Genomic DNA, 25981 nt, shown 5'->3' on the forward strand with positions numbered 1-25981 from the left:
CACACACACACACACACACACACACACACACACACACACACACACCCCTTCTAAATGATAAAATAACCCTTCATCAGACATCTCTACGGATAAAAGTGCTCAAAGAGCACTTGTTAATCAAACAATGTGATCTGCACTCCCTTTCTTGGATTTTTTTTGTTAACAAAGTTAATGTGGGTGTGTTCTCTTCTTTGTGTGCTGAGCCATAATTCCTATCCCTACTCAGGAAAAAAACAACAAAGAACAGGTTGGGTATAGACTACAGGGCTAATGGGTTATTTAAATAAGCGATAGCAGCAAAATTGAATTTTTTATATTTAGATTAGATACCAGCAACAGTGTTGGGCAAACATTCTAGCAATTGCTCCTTAATGAGTATGTTATGATATGGATAATGAGCTAACAAACAGAAGGATTTTCATGTCATTTTGACAGCTGTGAACATTTTACCTGCTGTAATAAGACTCTACTCCCAGAGCCTCACGGGCACTGGCAATGTGCTGCTCCAATGACGAGCCGCTGACCACCCCACCGACGCTTCCCTCCTGGAAGTCTGACCCTCCTTCCGATATGCCCTCGCCCAGGTACACCTCATGAAACTTCAGGATGCCTGCGGAGAGAGGAGGGAGGGCAAACATGAATGGCTGCTTTAAGGTGCTCACAAAGTAAAAAAAGAAGAAAAAAAATGGACCACCATCTTTTTTTTTTACTTATACATGTGCATTACTCGCTCATAACAGGAGGGAATATTGGATGGTTTCAACTGAAAGCTGTGAGTGAGGCCACATGCAGTAGCGCATCTGTTGAGCTAAATAAATAAAACAAATAACGTTCAATAAAAGATAAGAGTAGGCTGCCTGTGCCATCTGCTGCCCGCCATGAGAGCTCAGCTGAGTTTCAAGCATCAGAACGGGGCGGGGAAGAGCACACTAGGAGCTGTGCCTGTGTATGTGTGTGTTTGTGGGCGTGTCAGTGCTGAATAAGTGCATGTGCTTGCATGCATATTTTGCATTAAATGCATCGAATGAACAGTACATGTGATTCAGGTCTATAAAATGTGACAGAATGTACACTACTGAAGTAATTAGAACCATAGTAGCTCTTTATTGACTGCAGACTCTTTGGAGCAGGCCATGTTTGTGTGCCAGCTGGATGCCAGGGAATGCCAGGAAGTGACAGACAGGCGATTAGTGAGCAAGTGGTTCCCTCTTAGCCTGGGGTAATATTCAACACTTTGAAGATCCTTCACTGGTCCCTGTAGTGTTCCTCCCATCCATATGACGAGTGCTGGGGGTCAAGTTCATCTGTTTGCCTGGAAGCTGTATTTCATCAAATGTTCAGGCATGGGACATGGGCCACGACTCTCATTTATGCTCTTTACAGCTGAGAGCAGAAGAGAGCCAAAGAACAGCTAACAGTGTGGCAGCTAGAGGAGTCGTGTGACATGCACTTTAGTTCACCTGCAGCTTTGCCTATTCTCTCTGAAACTGGAATTTCACAAGTCATGAAAACAAGCCGCATCTTAATCCCTCTGTCTGTGTTGTTACTCAGTTTGTCACCAAAAGAGATCGAATTTGAGAAGTATACAAAGAAGTGCAAAAGCACAGCAATACCGCAGGAAAATCAGAATAAAAGCAGAGAAAGAAACAAAATCAAAGGAGACAGGATGAAAAGAGACAGAGAAATTATGTTTTGTCATGGTGCAACAGCTAAGTGCTTTCCTGTTGGCATGTGCGAAGATGTTGCCGATGTTGTTTGGCTGTGTCGCTTTCAATAAGCATGGTTCATTGGCAGATGTCTTCTGGGGTGAGAAGCAAAGCAGGGGGCAAATCCTAACAGCAGAGTGGCAGGTGGCACTGCCGCTTGGTGTTAAAGCTGGCCTTCTTACCCCTGCAGCTGAAAACAAGCTACAGCCTCAAGGCCTCTTATCCGCTTTGAATAGAACAAGCAAGTGTGTGCGTTTTTTTTTGTGTACATGCTTTCACCTGTGTAGCTGTTATAGCTTTAAACTATGTACAATAAAGCTGTTTCAGTACAGACAGAAGAGATCTGAGATATTTATGTCCATTTGGAGTATGTCTCCATCCCTAAAATGACATGGCATTTGATTGCTTTAGAAAAGAAAATGCCTGTGGCTTAAATGTGTTGAAAAAAGGACTGTGAGCAAAAACAAGAAGATTCAGGAGTTATTGGCTAAAGTGTAAAGTCATAGTGTCACCATATAGCCAGCAGGTACAATTTATTTTACCCGAGTAAAAGGGGGAAATTTGAAACCTACTCACTAAATTTCATTGTTCAGATGGTGCCCGACACCAGAGAGAACAACAGAAAACAATAACAAGAAGACAGACAGACATGATAGGATTTCAACGCCACAATAAAATCAATTTGCAAAGAGAGCAGTAGCCCAAGCAGGAAGTCAGTCCTTACCTGCTCCTGGAGCCAGCAGCCAGCTGTACAGGTAGCCAGCAGCCATGGAGAAATAAAGCACCAAGGCCCTCTGGCTGTTGACGGTGTCCAAGATGTGCTCCACTGTTACTGGGGTGTAGGGATCCGAGTCCTGCTGGCCTGTCTGCCGCTCCACCAATAGGTCAGCAAAGGCTCGTGTGCGACCCCGCTCTGCCACTGCCAGAGCCTCATCATGGTGACCTGTATGCATTCGGAGTTCAATACTGATCAGTAAGTAAAGGCTAAAACCTAAACTTCCAACAAATTGAAGTAGTGAGGCTATGAGAAGTGTCTAAGGGCATACCTAGGCTGACAAGGACCCTTTGGAGTGCCTGGTAGCAGGAGGTTTGCAGATCAAACAAGGAGAGTTTATAGTCTGTGCTGTGCTGGGCTTCATGGCGGATGGTCTCAAACAGTGCAGAAGCCCGGTAGAGCTGTGGATAAACAACAACACACTGTTTTCAAATATTCTTGGCTTGTTCCCTTAAAAAGTACAACTATATGATCACTCTTTGATTCATGTCTGATTATTGAGTGAAACATCACTGCCTGTTTTATAGGTTTGATTCCTACGGTGTTGACCCATGCTAAAATGTAAGCAGTCACGGTACACAAAGACACTATGGATAAAAATGTCCAACAAATCATCTTCCACGATGCATGTTTGATTGGACTCAAGAGAGAATAATTGTGGCCGCTAGATGGCACAATCCCACCTCAACCAGTCACCACTAATGAGACTTGCTGCATTCCAATTCTGCTTCTCTCTCAACTAAAGAAGGTACTGTATTGTAGCTTGATAAATCACCATCCAACACAAGTAAACCTCTCTACAGCTCTTATTTGTCTGGACCTGGGAAAGGGCAATGAGAAGCTAAACCATTACCCGGGCATCTTGGACGGACAGCGTCCAAGGAAATACAGTCTTTGTGAACTCAGTAGGCCTGTCTGTGTTATTAGACCTCTCCATCCAGTGCCAGACATTGGATTTAAAGACGGAGAGAGACAATGGAGAGGTGGGGCGGCAGCAGTGTTGCACAATGGCCAAGCGGAGCTAGCCAGGAGTGCTGATTCATGGGAGCCTTTATTGATTTCCTATTTCTGCGCCTATGGCAGCCCTGTAGGGTGACCGGGACCGCTATAGAGCCACTCTCCGGGAGTCCTGGGCCAGCAGAGAGGGCTCACAATGCTTGACCACAGTTCATACAAGACAAAGAAAGAGCTGCAGCGAAGAAAAGGTTGTTTGTGGGGATGAAATGGATTCTATCAGCGCTGCGGGGTTGGGTAGGAGAAAGAAAGAGCGAAAGCGAGTGCGTTTCTTGTGCGCACACATATGCATACACGGTAGCGCGTCTGGCATATCCCAAGGTCATGCAGGAAAAGTGTGTCAGAGGGAGTGAACGGGGAGAGTAGAGATCAGCATAGAATCTGTGCGCTTTGCTGCATTAGTGCTAGTAGACGGAGCTGCTGGTCTCAGGCTGATTTTGCTGATAGGACTGTGGACGGATTGCTGCAGTGCTAGTTTAATCTGTTAGGCTTGTAGACATCCCTTTAAGAGTTAAACTAATTTCTCACGGCGCCTTTTCCTCTGGCCTGACCCCTCCTGGCACAGATGAAAGGGAAACAATCCCAAATGTGCTGCGTGTGCAGTGACTTGCCTTGGCTGTGGTATACAGGTAAAATGCGCTACATTCTTCAGCTGCTATGCGTTCGGATAGCACTTGCATGTTTTACCGTCACTGACATTGACATGGCTTTTATCTGACATGTTAAGTGAATGTCAATGTCACACGGCATCGGTAACACAAACGGTGCTGGATACAGATGTACCGCTAAAGATCGCTGTAGAACAACCTCCCTGGTAAACGCTCATTCTGTGTGACCGATTATATCAGAAGTGAAAAAATAAAATAAGACCACTGATATTTAAGTAAACATGAAGATATTGATTCATTTCTCCATAGATGAATGTGAGCGTTTCTCAGAGGGAGCATGTGCTGTTGAAATAGCTGATTAGAATCAGGACAAGCCAATCAGCGTGTCAAGGTGAGATCGCAGCTACGCTGTTAAACTACAAGTGGGTTTAAATATATAGAGAACGAGGAACATGAGATCAAGTACTCTCATTCATCCGCTATGGATGCTTTATGAATTTCAAGACAAGCCTCCGCAAATGAGGTTTGAAGTGGGTCAGGGTATTTACCAAGGTCATGTGTAGCAACAGGCCGGCTCATGAATAACCATTTGATGTGTACTCTGAGGACAACAGCGTCCTTTCCCACCACAAATTCACCCCGGGGCTACAAGCTGACATGGGAGGGGGGGGGGGGGGGGACATGTAAACATTGCTGTGGGATATGTGGGCAAAGCACTGGATGTCTGTATGTTGCAACAAAGACAACACAATGTTAATATGCACTATTAAGGTATTACGGTCAAGCATTACGCTGGAAAGGAAACATGCAGTGGAAAATATGTTGCATTGGCTTGCTAGAATAATATTTAGCTTTAATTGAACACAAATTCCTCAATATGACTCATGAGCCTCCGCTCTAGTCACCACCTTGGTCCAGTCTCTTTTCCAACTCTTGTTGCAGATAATTGCAAACAGACAAAAGTTAACGTTTTGACAGAAAAAGAAAGCTATCTGGGTCACATAGATGTACATCGTGTGCATGTATCATAACAGAAATGTTTTGGACTAGATTTTCAAAATGAAAGCAGCTGAATAACATCCCTACAGACACACGTGGCAGCCACTGCTGTTGGTTGACTGTTCACAGACTTATGTGTGGATACACAAGCTGAGAAAAAGAAATCAAATCTTTGAGCTGTGGTGTGTGGATAGACTGTAAAGAGAGATGTTAAGGGGATATTCCATGCTTGCCAGATGGGCAGTGGGCTGAATAGGAGTGAGTGCGTGTGTGATGCGGAGGCTTGAGACTCCTGAGACCATGCACATACCTACAAAAAAAAAATCTTCAGTCATCTGTCGCCTGTCTGCTGAGATGACAGCATTTATCAGCTCAACACACTCCCCAGCATCTTGCCAGCAGAGGTGTTCAAACTCTACGGCCACCTTTTTTCTTCTCTTTCATCTATTGCTCTCTCTCTCTCCTCTGGGTCCTTTCTTGAACCATAAGGGCATTAGTGAAAACGTATATTTCACCAGGTCTTTGGACATCTACTTTGGTTTGTAATCTTTCCCGACCAACAGATGTGTGCTTATTAGAGGTCAGTTTTATCTACAAGAGGTGCTACATTTTCTCAAAGGAGGCCAGATGGAGGAGAGGAGAGGAGACGATAGTTGAGTCAAGGTGAGTCCAGGTAAGAAGAGGAAGGAGAAGGAGATGCTTTACCTGATGTTGGGCCTCCTCCAGATTCCCACTGGCCCACAGAGAGAGCCCAAGTCGATGGCGGATCTTCGCCTCGTCCTCACGCCGAGCCAGCTGCTCTGCAAGCCGCAGGCCTGTCAGGAGGGAAGGAAACGGGAGCAGATGAGAGAGAGAGATGAGAGTAAGAATTATTCAGAGCAGGCAGACTCTTAGCTATCTTTCAGAGTAACAGATGTAAGCATAGCGTGGTACTGATGTTCTGACAGCGAACAGGTCTGGATATTTGGCCTAAGTTGTAAGATAATGCTCACACTGGGACACATAACCCACACTCTGCCATAGAGGAACGCTGTTAGAGAACTAATCGCACTGCATAGTAATCAATGCTAAGCATCGACTGGCTGAGCAAACACAAAGACGCGTTTAATGCTTGCATAAAAGAAGCCACACAATATCGTGAAGACGTCGCCAAATATTTGCAAACACATTGATGAGCTAATAATAGACCGTGTGCAAACTTACGGGGCAAAGTCTATTTAATTGTGATACTTTGTTTGAGAGACGCTCAGAGTTGTTTGAGGAGCCAGAGGAGAATGTGCATGTATGTATGTGTGTGTGTGTGTGGCTCTAGGTGTGTATGTTCAGTGAGCGTGCCTGTGTCAGATCACCTGGCGAGCATGCAGTTTGTTTTTCACTTCCAATCCCTCAAGCAGTGAGGCGTATGTCACATCTTTGCATGTGTCCTCAGTCTACCTGCCGAGCACTTGGTTCTGCCCAATTACTGAGATGAAAATGCCACTCCACAGAGGACAATGATGAAGAAAAAAAACGACAGCTGCTGGGCCACATATCACCCACAAGGTGCTAAATGCACAGTAAGCAGTCTGCAGCTTGCAATAGGCTATTGCTCATGCACAGTCTCACTTAACACGGCTCTGTATTTGCACGTTTTTTTTTTCTCTCTCTCTACTCGCTGGTGTGATGGAGGGGTCTAAACATGCTTTTGGTCAAAGAGAGAAGAAAATGGGCCAAGCCAGCCTCATCCGGGTCTGCTTTTCTCGGCATTCCTGGAAAACAGTCTGTGGCTGGACAAGATAAGCCAAGAACAGAGAGCGTGACCTGAAACAGCCAGCCTATTCCGCAAGACCCTGCACACCAGGCAACCATAGACTTCATGGCTCCTCCATGGCCACGTTAGCCGGCAGTCTTTGAAGCCTGAAACAGTTTCCCCTCTCGCCTTATCTTTCCACACACTCTCGCTCCGTCTGCCTGCCTGCCTGCCCTCTTCCCCCCATGCATCTGCTGTGCTCCTCTCTCCCTCTCCCTCTCGTATTCATTTTCTCATCTCCGTGCCTGTGTCTCTGGCCCCCCTCTGCTCTCTCTACCTGTTTCATCTCGACTGTGGTGGCAGTGCTTGCGGGAACTCGGCACTGCTTAGGGCTCATTAGGCGCTGGAGCAAGAGAGAGGAAACGGATCTAAATTATCCTTTTCATTCTCTGACAGTCTCACCCCTCACTCATCTCAACTCTATCTCTGATCCTTTCATCTGCGTGCACACACACACACACACACACACGCACACACACACACACACACACACACACACACACACACACACACACACACACACACACACAAAACCTTTCCTTCTCTGAGCTGCTCTGTGATAGTTCTTTATGATCAAGCTTGAATGTCAACCAACTCTATGTTTTCTTTATTCTCCAGTTGACAGTGAAATAATACATGTGAATTATGACTCATGCCGATCTCTATCATTCCCCTCCGCCCGCCTGCCATTCTCTCTTTCTTTCTCTCCATTCCTCCCTAACTATCTTATTCCCTCTGTTCTACAACACTGTATCATTCAGTGTCTGTCACTGTCACCCTGCGTGCCTTTGGTGCGCCCCGCAGGCGCAGTCACGTCGCAGCGGCTGACACGAGGATGTGGCCGTGGCTGGCTGCACCCTGAAGAGCAACTAGAGAACACTTTAAAGGCTGCTTGACAGCTGGGTGAGAGATTTTCTGCAGCCCCTGAGGCCCACGCACCTCTGGCTTCAGACACAAGCTTTACGTGCAGACGCCACATGCACGTGCGTTGGAAGACGGGCACAAAATCTCTGTAGAACCGCAAGTGTGTTGTGCCGAAAACAAAAATAACCCGGCACTTGCGTACTCATGACACATGACAACCCCGGCACTCTTTGATCATGACCACATGGGGAAAAGAACAGTATGTCATATACGGTAAGCGTACCATAAACAATGTTTGTGGAAAATAAATCCTAGAGACAGTTTCAGGATACTAACTCACTGCTGTGACTCCCGCTTCTGCACTCTGTAAAAAAAAAAAAAAGAAATCCCACAGACCTCTGACATGGAGCATAAATACTGATCATGATGGGGACTGTGACACCCCCACTGTGACACAAATTGCATTTAAAGTTGAGAACTATATATTGGTATTTGTGAGCGCTTGCTTAATAATTGATCAGATAATGGAGTCAGCCTAATTATTTTTTCCCTTTCTCAGATGTTGAGTTGAAAGATTTTGTCCGTTTCGAGCCAAAGTAGGGAAATAAAACTAGAAATAAAAAAGCCACAACGACCGACAGAAGTTTAAAGCAAAAAAAGTATATCAGCAACTAACTATGCCACAAGTTAAACCCCTACTGTCATTTTAACATCATGATGAAAGGTCCAGACATTTCTCACAGTGATACTAATCCTCCAACTACATTTAGTTCTACATGCCTCCTGACAAGCTGTTCAAAGGCCAACCTACTCAAATGTGTTTTCTTACAACTATTAGTGTTAATAAAACTTCATAAAATAATATATTGAAAATGCACCACTTACATACTCTGTATATGAACCTACAATGTTGGTCTAATTTGTCTGACACATGATTAATGCTCCTTTCTTACAGATCATGCAGATTTCATGTGTATAGTTAATTATGTAACTATCTCATACATGTATTGTAAATGTAAGCCAAGATATAATAACATGGTCTGTTCAAATACAAATTAGATAAAGTCTCCATTTTAAACTGACATGATTCAATTGGATTTTTTCCATGAGGTTATATTCTGCATATTCCATATTTGTTTTTTTATTTTCAATCTGCATTTATCAATATACCACCTAATCTTTACATTTGACCTTTGAAGGTAAATTTTGTTATTTCATTAGTTGGGGTTCCATAAATGAAGCGTAGAGAAACTTAAACACCTCCATTAGTCGCTACAATGACGGCATTGATTTAATGACACCATCACGTTAATCGCTGGAAAGTGCATCTTGGTGTGAAATGCCTCTTTTGTTAAAGAATGAGATAGCGATGTGCAAAGTCCTTTAGTATAAAATTACAGGAAGATAACTCGTGGAGCAGTGTGAAGAAACACTTGAAGTGACAGAAATTATGTCTTCTCATCAGTAAAAAATCTTCATGCGTTTTCCACCGTAGCCTCGTCATTCTGTATTACTGTGCTACACAGAAAAACCACCTGACAGACACGCGCGCGCACAGACACACAGACACAAAAACACACACGCGCGCGCACACACACACACACACACACACACTGATTTGGAAGTCACATATTGTCAACAGTATCTGCACTAGTTTGGAACTGCCTTTCTATCCCTCCTTCCAATTAATCTTTTTCGATAAACAAAAAACAAGCAATGCAGCATGAAGAACAAAAAAAAAAAAGAAAGAAAAAAAAAAAATCACACAACTTGCCATCGGAGTAGAATAAAATAGAAAAAAAATGAAGGGAAAAAAACCTTGCCAACTTTTCGGTCTGGGTAGGTTGACCAGAAATAATTGGCTGTCAAGGATAGTGAAGGGACTGTTCTTTTTCACAGCCAAACCGAGGAACAATACAAGGACAGTGCAGGGGACAACAGGAGGACAGGGTGGAGACAGAATGGCCTGTCGCCTTTGTTTCCATTAAAGCTCAACAAGAAGGCCTGCAGAGGGTGTATGGGTCACTGCAGGCCTGGCTAACTCTAATAGAGTGGATGGAGGAGTGATAGAAGAGATATATTCCTGTTCTCTTGCATTCACTCCCTGCAGTGTGAAATATACAACTGTCCGCTTATATGAGCTGCAATTTTCCTGGATTCAAACAGGGTTTGGGTCGTAACACAGTCGGTGTTCCTGAGAATGAGGTCTGTCAGTGGGCACGGGTGAGGCTGGTGCTCTGGACATTCAGCTCACATCCACGGATGCTTCCACTTATCACATCCTCGGTGACAAATGCTCCCTGCACTGTCACTGACATTATTAATTTTCGAGAGGCAAAGCTGCAGGTTTCTATTTCACCATAATCTGCAGGGGACAATGAAACTTGTGAAGCAGGAGTCTGTCAGCCACTGTGTGAAAAGATCCTTTGGCACCTCACTGCAAAGAACCCTCTGAGAAAAGTAGATATAGGGGTGTGAAGAACAGCTAGCAGTAAACAGAAAAAATCCTTGGCGTGCATCCTGATAGGTTTGCACAGACATACACACACAAATGCTGGTATACCTATACAGCACAGAAGACAACACAGACGCATAATATGCACAAAATCCCCCTGTGCACACACACACACACAAACACACACCCACAGCCTAATAAAATGTGGCAAAGGCTTAGCAACAAATAGGCTCTGAATTTCATATTCATGAATTCACAAACTCTAAGCCTATCAGCTCAGGCAACAAAGGCAATCCTCTCTCCCTGACTCACTCACCTTCCTGCAGGTACATGACAGCCTGTGAGTAGTTTTGCAGTGCGTGGTGTGTTCTCCCCAGGCTGCCATAGGCCAGCGTCTTGGCAGCCAAGTCATTAGTCTGAGCCGCAACACTTAGGTGCTGTTCCTGGAACACGACTGCCCGCTCGTAGTTTCCAAGCGACTCGTAGGTTAGGCCCAAGTTCCCATAGGCGCGAGCCTGGCATGCGGCGCTGCCTGCTTCCTCTGCAATCTCCAGGTCACTTTGGTGGCACCGCAGGGCTGTCTCATACTCTCCCATAGATTGATATACAACGCCCAAACCGCAGCTGGCATCACCCTCCAGAATTCTGTCCTGGGTGTCACGGGCAATGGCCAGCTGGCGCTCCAGACAAGAGATCGCCTGCTCATAATTTCCCAGCTGGCTGTGCAGTGCGCCCAGTTCACCGTAGGCTTGAGCCTTGCCTCCACACTCCCCCAGCTCATGAGCCACTACTAGCCGCTTCTCAAAACACACCAGCGACTGCTGTAGGTTTCCCATGGCCCTGCAGGTAAAGACAGAAAACCAATGAGATTAGGAGTGAGATATGTAAGATAAGAAACCAACAAGACAACCTCCAAGAAAATCTGTCATTGGCTTTTTTCCGTCCAAATTGAACAAATACTGAGAGATCGTTAACGCCCACATCCCTCAAAATATACATCCCTGTCTCTCAGCTTATCTCAAATTTAGGGGAAAACATATTCTTGATTCAAGCAGATGCATATATTCTCCTGGAACAGAGCACCATTAGTACGCCACAAGGAGTGCACATTGCTCTGAAATATAGATTTAGAAGTCCAACACACTGCTGGTAGCCGTTGATGTGGACAGACTAGAGTGTGTGTGGAAGGCTATATGATAAATGTGTGAGCACTGATATGAAATTCAAAATTTAGGCTGTTTGAAGAGTAATATCGTCTCTAATAAGAGGTGGTATTAGAGACCTGATCTGTCAAAGGATCCATGCTTCCATACCCTTGTGTATATGTCAATGGAGTGGCATTCATTCCTTCTCTGCATTTTGTTTTGCTTTCACAGCCTTCAAAAAGACTTCATTTACATGCTCAGGCACACCAACAATTGCCGGATGACGGTTCAAATGGAGTATTAAAAAGAATAAAAGCCTTAAGCTTAATTAAAGTTGTGTGATAACGCATGTGCTTGACTGAGAGCTGTTAGAAGACGAGAAGGGTGTGAGTGTGATGTCTATTATTCCCCTCTGAACTCCTGCATGGCTTATACTGTCATGTGTGATTGCTGTGGTGCCATGCTGATGACGCACAATAAGAAGAAAATCATCTGCGAAATGAGGATTTCAGCAAGTCTTTCGTGTTTTATTTTGCAGTGTTGTCTCCTAGGATGCTATCAGCTCTTTGAAGCATAAGGAGAAATAGAAGGGAGAGGAGACACAAGATGTAAAGAGGTTGCCTCAAAATAACTGCTTCCCTCAGTTTCAGCCGTCTGCGTGCCAAAGCCTCTTTGCATACAGATAAGGCCAGGACCACTAGGCTGCTGCTGAGACAGCGAGCACCAGGCTCGTATCCAAGCTACAAGGTGTCTCTAAACTACGGTGGTCCTTTATAGTAAGCGTAAGGAGAAAGATAATATGCAAAGTAGGATTACTGTGAATATTAGTATTACCCAGTCAATACAATTATCCCCTAGCTGTTGTCTATTATACGACAACAGCTAGGGGATATTGATTCTGGTGTGTTATACAAAGACTGAAAAGTTTTTTCTAGCAATGTGAAATAGTCAATGTGAAACGTAAAGCCTTTAATTTAAAGCAAACTCACCTGTGTCCATTGCCTAAGCCTCTGTAGGCCTTCTCCTGGTCCTGCATACGGTTAAGGCTCTGGGCCACTGACAGATACTGGTCATAGTACTTGATGGCTTCCTCAAAGTCTCCCAGAGCCTCATAACAGTCTCCCAGGTTTCCATAGGCCCTGCCCCTGTCCATCAATGCCTCGTTGCCACTCAGCTGCTGTAAAGTGGCCAGCTGCTGCTCCAGGTAGCCAATAGCTTCCTCCATCACGCCTACATTCATTTTAGTGATGCCCATATTTCCGTACACCTGAGCCTCCACAACAGGATCCTTCAGCCTCCGACCAATCTCCAATTGCTCCTCGTAGCTCTTAAAGGCCATGGCGTACTTCCCCAGGGCCATGTAGACAGCTGCCAGGTGACCATGGGCCTTGCACTCTCCTGACATGTCGCCCAGCTCTTGATACACCTCCAGCTCCTGGGTGTGGTAGCCCAGAGCTTTGTCATATTTCTGCACAAGTCTGTAGGTGGCCCCAAGGGCGGCATAGGCACAGGCCTCCATCCTACGCTCCTTAACCTGAAACAAGATAGAATTTCATGATATCAGCATGAGGGACGTGAGTGAGTGATATCAACATACATTCCACATGACATTTCCTATTTATATGATGAATTGTTCTAGTATTATGTTCTAGTACTACATTCATTGTGTGTGGGTGTACCTGGTGAGCTAAGGCCAGCTGCTGCTCGTAAAACTGAATGGCTCCAGCCACATCTTTTTTACAGACAAATATGTCCCCGAGGTTCCCCAGTGCTCTGAAGCGAGCCTGTGCATTGTTCAGGGATTGGGCCAATGACAACAGGTATTTCTGACACTCCTCTGCCTTAGTGAAGTCTCCCAGGGCCTTGAAAGCTAACCCGAGGTTACAGTATGCCTTGGCCTGACTCAGTTTATCATGAAGGTCCTTGGCCAGAGCTAGATCCTGCTCATAGTACTTGACAGCATCCTGGTAGTTGCCCAGACAGTAGTGGGCATAACCCAGATTGTGACAAACTTTCCCTTCGCTCTCCATGTCTTGGAGGTCCGGGGACAAGCGGAGGTACTGCTCATAGTAGGGCACGGCCTGAGGGAACTCTCCTCGAGAGCAGTGGAAGTTGCCGAGGTTGCCCAGAGCCCGCGCCTCGCTCTGGACATCTCTGAGTTCACGAGCGATGTTGAGGTGGTTCTGGTAATGCTGCAGAGCGCGGTCATGGGCTCCCAGGGCTTGGTAGGCCACAGCCAGGTTTCCATGAGTGGAGGCCTGCGAGGCCCGGTCATTGACTTCCATGGAGATTTGCAGCTCCTGGCGGTGGTAGCGAACAGCCTGATCGAAGGCTCCCAGGGCATTGTAGGCATTACCCATGTTACCATAGGCCCGGCCCTGAGCAGCATAGTCATTCAACTCCTGAGCAATGGCCAGGTGTGTTTTGTGGAGTTTCAGTGCAGTCTCATAATCCCCTTTCATCTGGTGGATAATGCCTGAGGAGAGAGGTGTGAGAGCCACAAGATGAAGTTAAAGACCCATTCGAGGGAGAATTGTAATAGTCAGCTCTTCATTTACAAAACAAGTAATTTGGTTGTTAAAATATGCTCTCTGAGCCATCTGTTCTCTGCTTACACAACACACTCTCCCACAGAATGATGGTCATTAAAACGTAGTGCAATCGAACGCAGTTATTATAACGCCAAAATAGAATCTTTTGACTGTCTAAGTTGTCTTTGATGATTGTGTCTTAGAGGGATTTTTAACAAAATCAACAACTTTTCCACAGGGTTGGAAATGGTTATGAGAGAACAAGAAAGAAAGACAAAGGAAGTAAAAGTGGGGGAGAGTGTGAAGTGCTGATGGAAAGCTCAGCAAACAGCTTAAGAAAAATAAGATAAGAGTGGAGAAACAATAAATAATGGAGAACCCGGTGCATTGAGCGTATTATCTCCAATAAAATACCATCCTCTGAAAAATAATAGCTTTACCCCACAGTCAGGCAGCCATCTGGTGCGCACACACAAATGTGCACCCACATACACACGGAAGAGTAAAGAGACATCACAGCATATCTACCGTATCGCTCCTCCTTCCTCCCGAGACTCAATAACTAATCTCTGGGTCTGGGTCTCTCTTTCTGCATTGTCACCCAGCTTTAAATGATAATAACACTATGAGAAAGAGGACAGGATGGCTGCAGGCTGTTGGACGGAGACAGAGAAACCAGCTGCAACGCAAATAACTTAGTCCTTCATCCACCAGCCTGGCCATTATTGCTTTGCTGCATCAGCATGGAGAGTAATTGGCTACTAGGACGGGGGTTCAGCCGCTGATGGGACACCAGGGATGGAAACGGCCTGAATGGGTGGGAACCAGAGTCGCAGAGGGGCTCTGTGGCTTGTGGCGAGTATGTGATGGTGCCGCCTGCATTAGTTACCGCCATGTGTGTTTTCCCATTTATTTCATACGAAACTTGCCGCAGTTTGGACCTGAACACAGGCTACATAAACAGAGGGACTAAAACTAAACAGTCGGCTCAAATGACTGCAGAAATGATACGATAGATGTGGCTATACGTTCAGATGCTGGTTCAATTTAAACGCGGCACATTAGGCCAATGAGAGTGGAAGAAAACAGCTTTGGTGCCTCGACAGTATGAGCCACTGGGATGCATATTGGTTTGACAAATTACCAGGTATCTACCTACCTATCTACCTACCTACCTACCTACCTACATACATACTTTTGTAGATTGGTGGACAACGAAGAAATCTACAATTGTGAAAGCTGCATAATGAGTATTTCACTCTGAAGTCTAAATGAGAAGATTAGTTTTAAACTAAACCTGCTTAAATTGGGTGTCTGAAAATAAATCCAACAGCTTTTTCTGCAGACAGATTGGATTTTGCTGGGAAAACATCATCAAAGATGCCCATTTAATTCAGACCATGATTCTGCATGCAGCAACCACCTACTGACAGATGAAAAACCTCACTTGCCGTTTGTTTGCTTGCTTGTATTTTCAGGTTAAAGTGATACTACCTGAACTATGACCTGATAATCATCAGGTCACTGCCCTGAGACATTGGTATGCTCGGCAAAACACAGAGTAGAACAAGGAGAGAAGCAGTGCTGCCAAATAATACAGAAGTATTCAGAATACAAATTACACAGTGACTGAAATCCATGTGGTTCTTTGGACTATGTACAGTACAAATACAGCAAAACTCTTTTGCTTCAGCCAAAATAAATTAATGAGGCCTAAAACCTTTTGGATGTTAAGGTTCTACTGGCACAGACATTTCCTATACCTTAAACAAACCCCCCCCAGCTTTGCCATTTTTGGGAGCCTTTCGTAAGAGTATAAGCATGCTAAGATTCACAGCAGGCTAGTTGGAAGAGCACCGACAGCTCTGGCCACAAAGTCACTCCCAAGGTTATTCTTTCCCCAACGGAGGCTGATCTTAGTGAGGATATAATGCCTACTGATGTATTACCAGCAAACATGTTCCATGCTGCAGGCTAAAAATGGATCTGGGGCTCGGCGATGGACGGAGGGCTAGAAGAGACAGCCGGGAAAGAGGCTGGGGTGTATGGCGAGGTTTGAGGTGGGGCTTGGAAGCTGCACAGCCAAAATTGCCATAAGCCTTAGGCTATGCCTGGAGCCACACTTGAAGCAAGACAATATTTTCTGCCCTCTCCCAATACGGCAAGAGGATTATGGAAACCCTCTTGGTACAGTATCCAGCTGGATAGTAAATAAAACCATCCCAAACATGCCAGTAAATATTGCTGAAACTGGAATTTGTACAGGTATTCTGGCCGAAGTTGTCACTGCGGTATGTTGTCCAAATCAAAATTACCCCAATCAGATTAAATTTAAGTAAGTCTTAACATTATAAGTCTGTGGTGCACACTAAATGCACTTGACTGGAAAATATTAAATAATATGGCTCAATTATTTCTCTTTTGTACACAGCTTGAGACGATGACTGTGAAAAACATTTCATAGAGGGCCCAATCCATCCAGAGCTCTCTCCCTCCCCCCATAACCAAAGACATTAAAAGCATGGCAGTGTGTTGTCACTTTTCATTACACAGCTGGCTGTACATAGAGGGATATGCAGCAGTGAAGACTTTGAGGGATGGTGTCTGGTTCTGAGTAAATCACTGTGTCATTCTTCCAGGGAGCTAGGAAAGGTCCCGAGCACTGCTGCATACAGTCAGCGAAGAGGATTTTCTACCAACAATGGTGCTGTTGCCATTGGGCTGGCGTGAAACTAGGAATAGAGTAGAGATGACCAGCCTGAGCCCAAAATAATGACCTGGGTGTGTTCCTCATTTATGTTTTAGGTCAACATTATAATTTACATTCATGTTTGAGAAGTAACGACCACAGCAGGATGCTGGAATTGTGGTGTTTGTTGAGAAAATGTTGATGCCTTTTCAGGTCTCAGCTCAAGGAGATTGGCATGTGTAAAATACCATAATAGGAAGTCTTCTTTGAAGGAAAACCATTAAGACTGAGAAGTATTCACAATTGTTTTGTTTTTATCCATACAGTGTTTCCAAAATACTCATGTGTAGTTTAGTAGTCATGAAAACCTCTTATAATTTCTAGATCATTTTGTCACTGTGAGAGTATTTACAAAGCTGCTTACACAATGTGTTGTTAGTGCTAATGGATGCAATGAGACTGACAATCAAGGCTGTGTCATGCTACATTATGTTTTAAAATGGAGAATAATTAATTTCTTTGAAAGTTATGAAGTAAAAGAAGCTTGAAAAGATAAAGGTAGCACACCTTTCAGAATCTTATCTTTGAGTAGAGGGTTTGGATTTTGTTTTTGCACTAATTTGCACGAGACTCGCAGAATTGTTTGTCACCATCTAGCAAAAAGAAAGGGAGACACCAGGTTGAAAAGGTTCCTATCAAGTATTTGCAACCTCCAAAGATATTATATGGATGACTATATCATAATATGGAGGGTTACTTTCATATACACTTCCAGCCCAACCATGTCTATGAAAATGAAAGGGTGAATGGAATTCAAAAGAATACATTATAACATGCTAAGTGTCTTAGTGCGTGAGTTGTGAAATATACAATAGTGTATGTTATGATCTGTGGGGGGGGTAGCAAATCCTCACTCACAGACGCAGACATCTCCTATCGTCTGACTGACAGAGAGACAGGAAGGAGGAAGATAAAAAAAGGGGACAGGGCATGGACGCGTGCTGCCTGGGTGGTCTGCCAAAAGAAACAGAGTTCTCTACGTGTCCTCCAAGCACGAGCTGAGCTTCTCTCCGCTCCTCACCCCTCCTTCAAAACCAACTGTCGCTGTACTGTCCACACGCATGACATCTGATTCATCCAACCACATAATCCAACAATGTTCAGTCTCAATGTCTCCACTTTCTTTTTTTGCTCCGCACAATCGCCTCTCCATTTAGGAACAGATCACATGTCATGCTAAATCCGCGGGTGTGCTTAATGCAGGGCACAGTTGCTCGATGCAGCTCTCTTGTTTCACTTAATAGCTCTGCATTGAGTAGAATAAGTCTGCATACAGTGAGCTAGACACCAGTGTAAGCACAAACACTAGGAGAGTGTGTTTCGCAGGGCCTCTAGTCCAGTTTCTGGCATGGTCCTCTGTGCGGAGATTGAAGGGGGCCATGCAAGGGGAGGCAGGGAGCGTCTGCTGCTTTTTCAATAAATAGAAATTTGGGGCCAGGCTGCAACAATGTCTCTAGGACAGTAACATAACACTGGCATCCTAAAAATCCCACCACCTCTTCTCCAACCATTGTTCCCATCGCCTCCTCTCTCCTTTTGAAGGCCTGCTAATATCTCCTTAAGTATTTACCCGGTCATTACTGGAGTGTTGAAGATGTCACCGATCTCAGATAAATGCGCTTTTTGTATGTATTTGTTCGGCTCTTTCCCTGTTTTCCCTCACAGCATTCTTTCAATCATCCTGTCTGGGCCATTAGGCCTGCTAAATTCCTCTGTAAATTCAGCTCTCCCCTGCTCACTTTCCTGGTCAGACTAATAATATACAATCAGTGCTGTTTCCAAAGGCTTAGGTACAAAACTGAATAATCTCTATGCCTCAGTGCCCCAGGCAAGTCTGCTCCCTGTCTGTAGTTTGTCCCTGCTGTGGTCTGAAATTTGTTTTGAAAAGGACTCTAAGTACTGGACTTATGTTCATGCAACCATTGTTGTTGTTATAATGATGATAATAATGATGATGCACTAGTGGTAAAAGCATCATAAGCAAGGATGTCTATCTCACCAACTAATTATTTGATGATTCTGCCTATTTAAATGCCCTTCACATAACATGACAATTACTTTCACAATTATGAAGAGCTCTCAGTCTCAGGGTCAGTGTTACTATATTTCAACTGCCAACAAGCAGCCAACAGTATTAGAAATACAAATCATAATGCTGAATCTACTGGTGTGTCACCGTCACTGTCAGACACGTTGCAAAACCTGGTAATCAGATGTCTGCATAAGGCTGATTCCCACAACTGATGTTCTGGAATGTAGATTCCAGTGCTCAATTCTCACATGACCCTAAAAGTAAGTGGAAAAAGCTGCAAGTGTGAAAGGTCTGAAAATAATTACATACAGAAGTTATGTCCTGTTTTTTTTTTTAGATACCAGTGATGAGATTTGAATACTGAGCATCGCTGTGCACATTGTCTGCTTGTGTGTTGTCTTGTGAACTCTTCTTCCTGTTGTTTTCCGCTTTCTGTTGCTTTGTTTTTGTGAGCATCAGCAGAACGCATTCCCTGGGGGGGGATGCTGGATAAAAGGAAAGGAAAAAAGCTTAATTAGGACCGTTACCTCCAGCCATTCTTGCTGATGGAGTCGACATTTCAAGTGACTTCTTTTAGACGTATGGTCAAATGAGGAGGTGCGAATCGAGGAAAAGTGAGCACAAGAGAGACCAGGCTAAAACACAAACGCTATCAAACAAACTTATTGAAAGTCTCTTTGAAGTGGAAGGCAAGGGAAAATAATACAATTTAGATTCTGTTTCATGAATACCAGAAATGTGAGCTACATGGAAACCCACCACTTCAGTCCTCAGATATTAAATATTGCTGACTAGGGGGTAAGTTAGCCAATTAATGAATAATAAATGGAGCTGGAATGCAACATTTCCATATCCTTTATAGGTCAGAGTGTGCTGAGCCAGGGCTGCTGGTACCGCTGGGCATCGTGGTTAGATATCGCAGCATGATGATCTCTATACTACTGTACCTCAGAGCCATGTCAGCCGCTGCTCCCCCCACACTACACGCAACATTAACGACAAGCTGAGAGGGCATAATAAAAGTTTGTTCTCTCCTGTTTCTGCAACTTCTCCTTCCCATCTCTCGCACAGTGTTTGTTGCTTTTATCGCTGCTCGTTAATCTTCGCTCCATCATCTCTCCCCTATTTGTGCACGGCGTAAAGGCAGCATTTTTTTGATGTCTGAAACAACATCCTGTTCGTTTTAGCACATAACTTATTGTGCGAAGCAGGCTTGCAGGCGTTGATGACGGGGGAACAACGCACACTCCACTGCCGCAACCAAAAAAACAACAACAACAACAACATTGGGGCAATTACAGACCGATGCTTCACAACCTCCACTTCACTCTCTGTTATCTTCATTATTCAGCTCCTCTTGAATCAGCTATTAAAGGTAATTAAGCGATTCATCAAGTCAGTTTCAATTACTGGGAGCTTGACAGTTGCAGATTACAATCAGTAGGGGTGAGGGGAGAAAGTGAGAGAGGGAGCCTTCAAAAACTGAAAAAAAGAGAAGAGGAAATAGACAAGAAGTACCAACAGTTGAGGCAGCAATGAGATGGTCAGGAAGCTTGTTCAGGTGTCAAGAGGTACTGTATCCACATGATGATGCAGCCTGCTCAGGCTGTCTCCATGGAGCAACAGGCTTCACCGCTACCACCCACTCCGTTAGCTTCTGCTCTGTCACCAGCTGGAGGTCTTGACAGTGCGTCAGCTTCACCATCATTACTCTATCAAGGACTGGAGGAACTGTAATGTAGCAGCTAATAATGAATAGTAGCCATCTTGCCTGGCAATCATAATGGCAATAACACCACAGAACACAAACCATTTGCTGCCTGACATATAGTCACTCGTTATAAAGCTCACACGTACAGTAGGATCATAAAATGTTCTCACTTAAAGCCTCTAATTTATGACAACCAGTTACCAGCTGACTTTTAAAAGCAGGTGCGTGTTGGTGCTAAGAGCACTCAAGGAGGTGCAACCATTAGGCTGGTCAAAGGACGACTTCAATTTATGTTTGGCTGATTAACCCCACTTTCTGCTTGCACACTTTTACACATTAGGTTAAAGAATAATTCATCTGGGAGGAACTATTATGCCTCTTAGTTATCCATTACAGTCAGGTTTACTACTATCTTGATGGCTATCATAAGTCACCCAGCGAAGGTTGTAAGTGTTGGACTAAATAAAGGAGAATTGACCATATACCATTTATCTCATGGGGTTCTGAATATCCAAAAGGTCCACCTTTATCATTAACATTCCTTTCATCCTTATATCCACACACTCCACAAGGTTAACTAGCTAATAATGTAATTCTAGCGAGATTTGGCTGTAAGATATTGGATTGTAAAGGGTACAATAATTACATTTTAAGTTTCAATCAAAAGACCTGATTGTATATATTGAATTTCCCGGTCTCATTTTTTATTTATCTTCATATCACTTTTCATTTCAAGACATGATTAAGTCTAAGCCAGTGTGAAGGTGAGAGCAGAGCAGATTAATGTGAAGAGATTTCTAGTGAAAAATGATACATTTTTTATGGGGTTTATTTATACTGACAGTGTACGTTACATGTTGGCATTCTATCACCACATAACTTCCCGGGCTCACAAATTACTGTTGGCTCTAAGATGCATCATCTTCTGTCCTGGCTACCAAGAAGTTGCACTCCACTACCTTATGCTCACATCATCTACTGGGTACCATTCACTGTGGAACATAATGCAACCATTAAATACGGTTTCTAAAAACAACTTTACATGAAATAGTGATGATTATACAGTAACATACTGCCGGCCTATGCCTAAAAGTAACGAAAAACACTCAGGTCTCACTAACCATAAATATCATTGAAAACAACAGTGAGCAAACAGCTCATTTAAATGAGGACAAACAAAGAACTGTAGCCAGCAGTACAGTCAAAACACCATAGCAGGAAATGGAAGCCGTCATACTGTATCCTCAGTACAACAAAACAGAAGCCAGAAACCCTTTTACTCTGTCTGTTTTTCTTCTCATCCATCTTTTCGGTCGATTAGGTCAAATTAAGCAAAAATAACTCTAGCTAAACACGTACCTACTTCCAGGCTGCAAGATGTCTTACTATCCAACTACCAGGTGCTTAAAATATAGATTTCTCACGAGCTGCTGGACACTAATCTGTACATTGTCCTCAAACGGATCTGTGAGAAATCTCAAAGGACAACATACTTTCACTAGATACTGTACATTCTCTGAGTGGATTTCCATTAAAAGGGATGAGATAATACCCAGATGTGTGTAAAATGGGAGTGCAATATTTTGGGGGATCCCACTAATCAATTCTAAGGGGAACTCTAATACTGATTTAGCCATGTGTCCCTGTGAGATTCACTCCAGTGATCAATAACCATACATTACAATAGACAACTGTTGTTGAGGTTTGTGTCTAGAGCAACAATAGAGGACTCCAACCCCAAAAAAGGCAGAATTGTGAGCAGTTGAAATTGGCTTAACTTTTGCCACAACACAAAGTATAATCTGCTGTGGGATGTATTGGTGTCTGAAAAAAAAATATGAATGTATTACTCTAACTGGACGTCCTTGAATTCATCACCTAACTGGCAATTGTTTTTGGGTCTTGCTAATCAAACTCACCTTATACCAATCCATTCATTTTACTGTTGTTTCTACCACAGACACATTTAAAATATATTTTGAATTAAGATCTATACTTTAGCTTCGTACTAGCAGATATTACTTCCCAAAATTTGAGATAATGATAGTGATATATTCAGATGACAGTATGTTAAATTCTCTCATGAATCTTTTAGTATTTTGCATACATACCCAGATTAGAGGAGGCCCTTCCCTCTGCGGCCCTGTCCTTCAAACCCTCAGCTATAGACAGCTGCTGTTCGTGGTACTGCTTGGCTCTCTCCAAATCCTGCATGCAGCGAGCAGCATGACCCAGTCCTGCGTAGGCTCTCATCTCAATGGACTTTTCTTCCAGCTCCTGGGCGAGCTCCAGAACGTGAGTATGGTAGGACATGGCCTTGTCAAAGTTACGGTGGTAGTGGTAGGCACTACCTAGGTTACTATAAGCCCGAGCTTCCTCTCGTTTATTTTCCAGGGCCTTGGCAATGCCCAGATGCTGCTCGTGGCATTGGACAGCATTGTCAAAGTCTCCCATGGCAATGTAGACGGCCCCCATGTTTCCCAGCTCGCGAGACTCAGACAGCTGATCCTTGGACTGCTTGGCTAGTAGGACACACTGCTTGTGGCTGGCCAGGGCGTTCGGATAGTCTCCAATGGCTGTATATACATGGCCCAAGCTGCTCAGCGCCATTGACGCAGCCTATTGATAAAGGGACAGAAAAATATAGACAGCAGTTGAGAAAAAATGCAAGGAAATTAACTGTGGGCAAATGACAAAAATCTCTTAATTATACCCATATTGCATCAATAGTGAGTCATTTTGTTGCCTTTACATCACAGATTCCCTACCCACACTTAAACTGTCCCTTTAGCCAGAAATATTGTTCATCAAATGGACAAAAAAGGAGAGAAAATCTAAATTCCCAAATCTCTTAGGGGGCTTACTGCTCAGAGACCAAACAACAAGCAAAACCTGATTTGATTTGGTCTTTGCGAAGCAAGGAGGGGGGTAAAGTGTGATGCAGATCAGCGCAGCAGCAGGCTTGTTTTAAAGCCGACAGTTTGCCCACTGCAATCACGCTTCATGCCGTGCAACCACCAATGGAACAAAGACACTGCTAATCAGAAGGGAGAGGAGAGAGGTTTTAGCTTCCCAGCAGAGCAGTGGGGGGCCAACTGGCTGACTGCTGGCAAGACCTCTCAGGCTTAAAAAGAGAGAACGCTGTCCTGTATATTCTCTTCTTCCATTTTCTCAAGCAGTGTCCACCTGTGAAAACACAACAACACTGAACACTAGCTACAACTGCTACAGGAGAGGTGTAGCAGTAAAATGAAGAGGTTCCTCAAAATGCAGTCTTGACCCCCTATGTGACACATTCACAGCAGGCTTATTAACTGTTTATACAAAGGGTAAACAGCTGGGAATTGGGGTCAGCTGTCTTTGTGTGACCAGATGTTCAACTAATCATGCAGGGCCAGCTAATAAAGCGTCCACTTCCTGAGGTCCAACTCTGCATCCTCCAGCCAGGAAAGAGGTTGGATGCAGGCCAGCAGACCCTGACAGTGAACGCCACAGTGCTGCCCATCTTGCCCAGCTTGGACCCTCGGCAACAGGGATGACCTGGGTCCTCTTGGGTGCATTTAGAACCAGACAACTTGAAAGTCAAAAGTCAGCCCCAGTAAATGCTAAGATGTTTATGAAAGCAGTTTTCACAGCCATATGTTGCAAAACTGGCCACTGATGCTTGCATTGGGCTTCAGAGGAGGCACTAGAGCCATCATCTTGAATGTGAAATTTACATATGTATTATTTCACATATATATCAAGATGGATTTTTGAAAGAATGTGCCCGAGATATTTTCATTTTGCTCCAGTCACATGATGAAACTCTGAATAAAGCATAAAAAAAGAAAAAAAAATCTTTTTCTAAACACACACATACGTACACCCCACCTACCTATCTTTCCTTCATTTCACATAGCTGCTGATGTCTGGAACCAATTACCTGCTGACATAAGGACTTCTATCAGTTTGCTCAAGTTTAAAGACTCGACAAGGCATTATACAGGCCCAGGGAGGCAATTACCCTCCGTCACAACTGTTGCTGTTTCATGTTCCCAGATAGCCTATCTAGGGCTGCTCAATTACATGTGCCTTTTGAAGCTTCGCTCCATCTCTCTGTCTCAAACTTCCATTTTTCGGAACTGAAAACGGAGAGGATTCCTCTTCTCTGTCTGTCTGCAACCCAGTGCGGTGGGAGAGAAAGGGAGAGGAGGGGAGAGGAGGGGAGAGCAATCTTTCTCCAGTTGAGATGAGTTGCTCCTCTTGTGATCAGTGTCCCTCTAAAGTGAGACTGCAACGCTGCATTTTCTCCTCAGATGGACACCAAGATAATGAGGAGCCAGCCTTGCTAGTCACACGGGATGCACTGTGTTTGGCTCAGGGACAGACACAGGGACCATATCTCTCTCACTTCTGACTGCAGCCCTCTCCCACCACTGCTCATTTTGACTTCCCACCCGTATCGCAAAATAACATTCTGCCTGGGAGAGAAATAATTGCCCAAAATACTTAATTTCTGCCAAATTGACTTCATTCTAATTTGATTCCATTTCTTTTCTGCACTTATCTTCCCTTCCTCCCTGTCCACACTTTCTCTCCTCCACTTCTCTCAATCCGTCTGCAGAGTCAGATCTGATTGTGTTGACAGAGTCCAGCCCTTCTCCGGATGTGTGCTTATTTGATTAATCCTAGCGCCATGCTTTATAGACTGTTGATAAACCGCTGGCTCTTATCAGCAAACACATTTTGCGCCAAGGGTCTCCTAATGAAAGGTAAACTAGTTTTGCCAGGGAGAGACGAGAACGAACGAGAGCAGGGAGGCAGCAGGAGAGGGCTGAGATGACATGTTAATCAGAAATGCTTGGCTCCACCAACATCATTTCATTTCTTTCCTCTGACAAGGACAGTGGTTGAGGATTCGTTGCTGATTCTCCTCTGTCAGCCTCCTCTACTAAGTATGTTTATATTCTGCAGAACATTAGAGATATGGCTGCTTTCATAGCACATGTTAGAGGTAAGGTATTGTACTGAGCATAATTAGCCCCTTATGTCACGCAGCGGAGCTCCTCTTGATTGGCTGGGCTTGGTGCAAGATCTGTCACCGGTGTGTTTGATTGTTTTATTCCTGTCCACCACTTCACTTCTATGTTTGAGCAATGTGGTTATGCCCCGCCTTGCAGCTGTGTGAATGTGCCTTTGAGAATCCTCTTTTGGACCAATATGAGCTCTAATATATTCCAAACAACCAAGGCTATCATCACAGACTGGGAGAGCTAATAGGATAACCGGGGTTGTCATGGAGATGTAAATAGTTGGATTATGGGCTATCGTAGAAGCAGAAAAAAAACCCATTTGTGTGGAATCTCCTTCTGAGTGGACAGAAATGGACAGAGAAATCAAGCATGCACTGCTCTGACGTCAATGCACTCTCGTAAAGAAAGGCTTTCCTGTTGCTTTGACCGCACTCGTTACATTTTATTCGAGCCAAATTTCTCCTCTGACACCACACGACACCACAACCCAATGTTAGTAAGAAAATGTATAATTATAATACTTGCACGTAAACAAATTATATTACAAATAATTATAATTATTAATGAATTTAAATAATTTCAGAAAAA

The 25981-nt window shown here is 44.1% G+C and overlaps 1 protein-coding gene across 1 annotated transcript in view; it reads right to left on the bottom strand.

Annotated features, from left to right (window-relative positions):
- The window catches only part of LOC306698014 (tetratricopeptide repeat protein 28-like), a gene marked incomplete at its 5' end in the record, with an annotated part of 155944 nt that overhangs the window by 11985 nt on the left and 117978 nt on the right, over positions 1-25981 (bottom strand). Inside the window, 8 exons of the mRNA XM_079162153.1 lie at positions 451-610; positions 2431-2649; positions 2753-2882; positions 5808-5917; positions 10527-11050; positions 12345-12889; positions 13035-13831; positions 22490-22997. Coding sequence (XP_079018279.1) covers positions 451-610; positions 2431-2649; positions 2753-2882; positions 5808-5917; positions 10527-11050; positions 12345-12889; positions 13035-13831; positions 22490-22997 — 2993 coding nt within the window. The remainder of the gene's footprint in view (positions 1-450; positions 611-2430; positions 2650-2752; positions 2883-5807; positions 5918-10526; positions 11051-12344; positions 12890-13034; positions 13832-22489; positions 22998-25981) is intronic.

The sequence above is a fragment of the Pholis gunnellus genome (assembly GCF_910591455.1).
Source record: "Pholis gunnellus genome assembly, chromosome: 6".
Classification (NCBI taxonomy): Eukaryota; Metazoa; Chordata; class Actinopteri; order Perciformes; family Pholidae; genus Pholis; species Pholis gunnellus.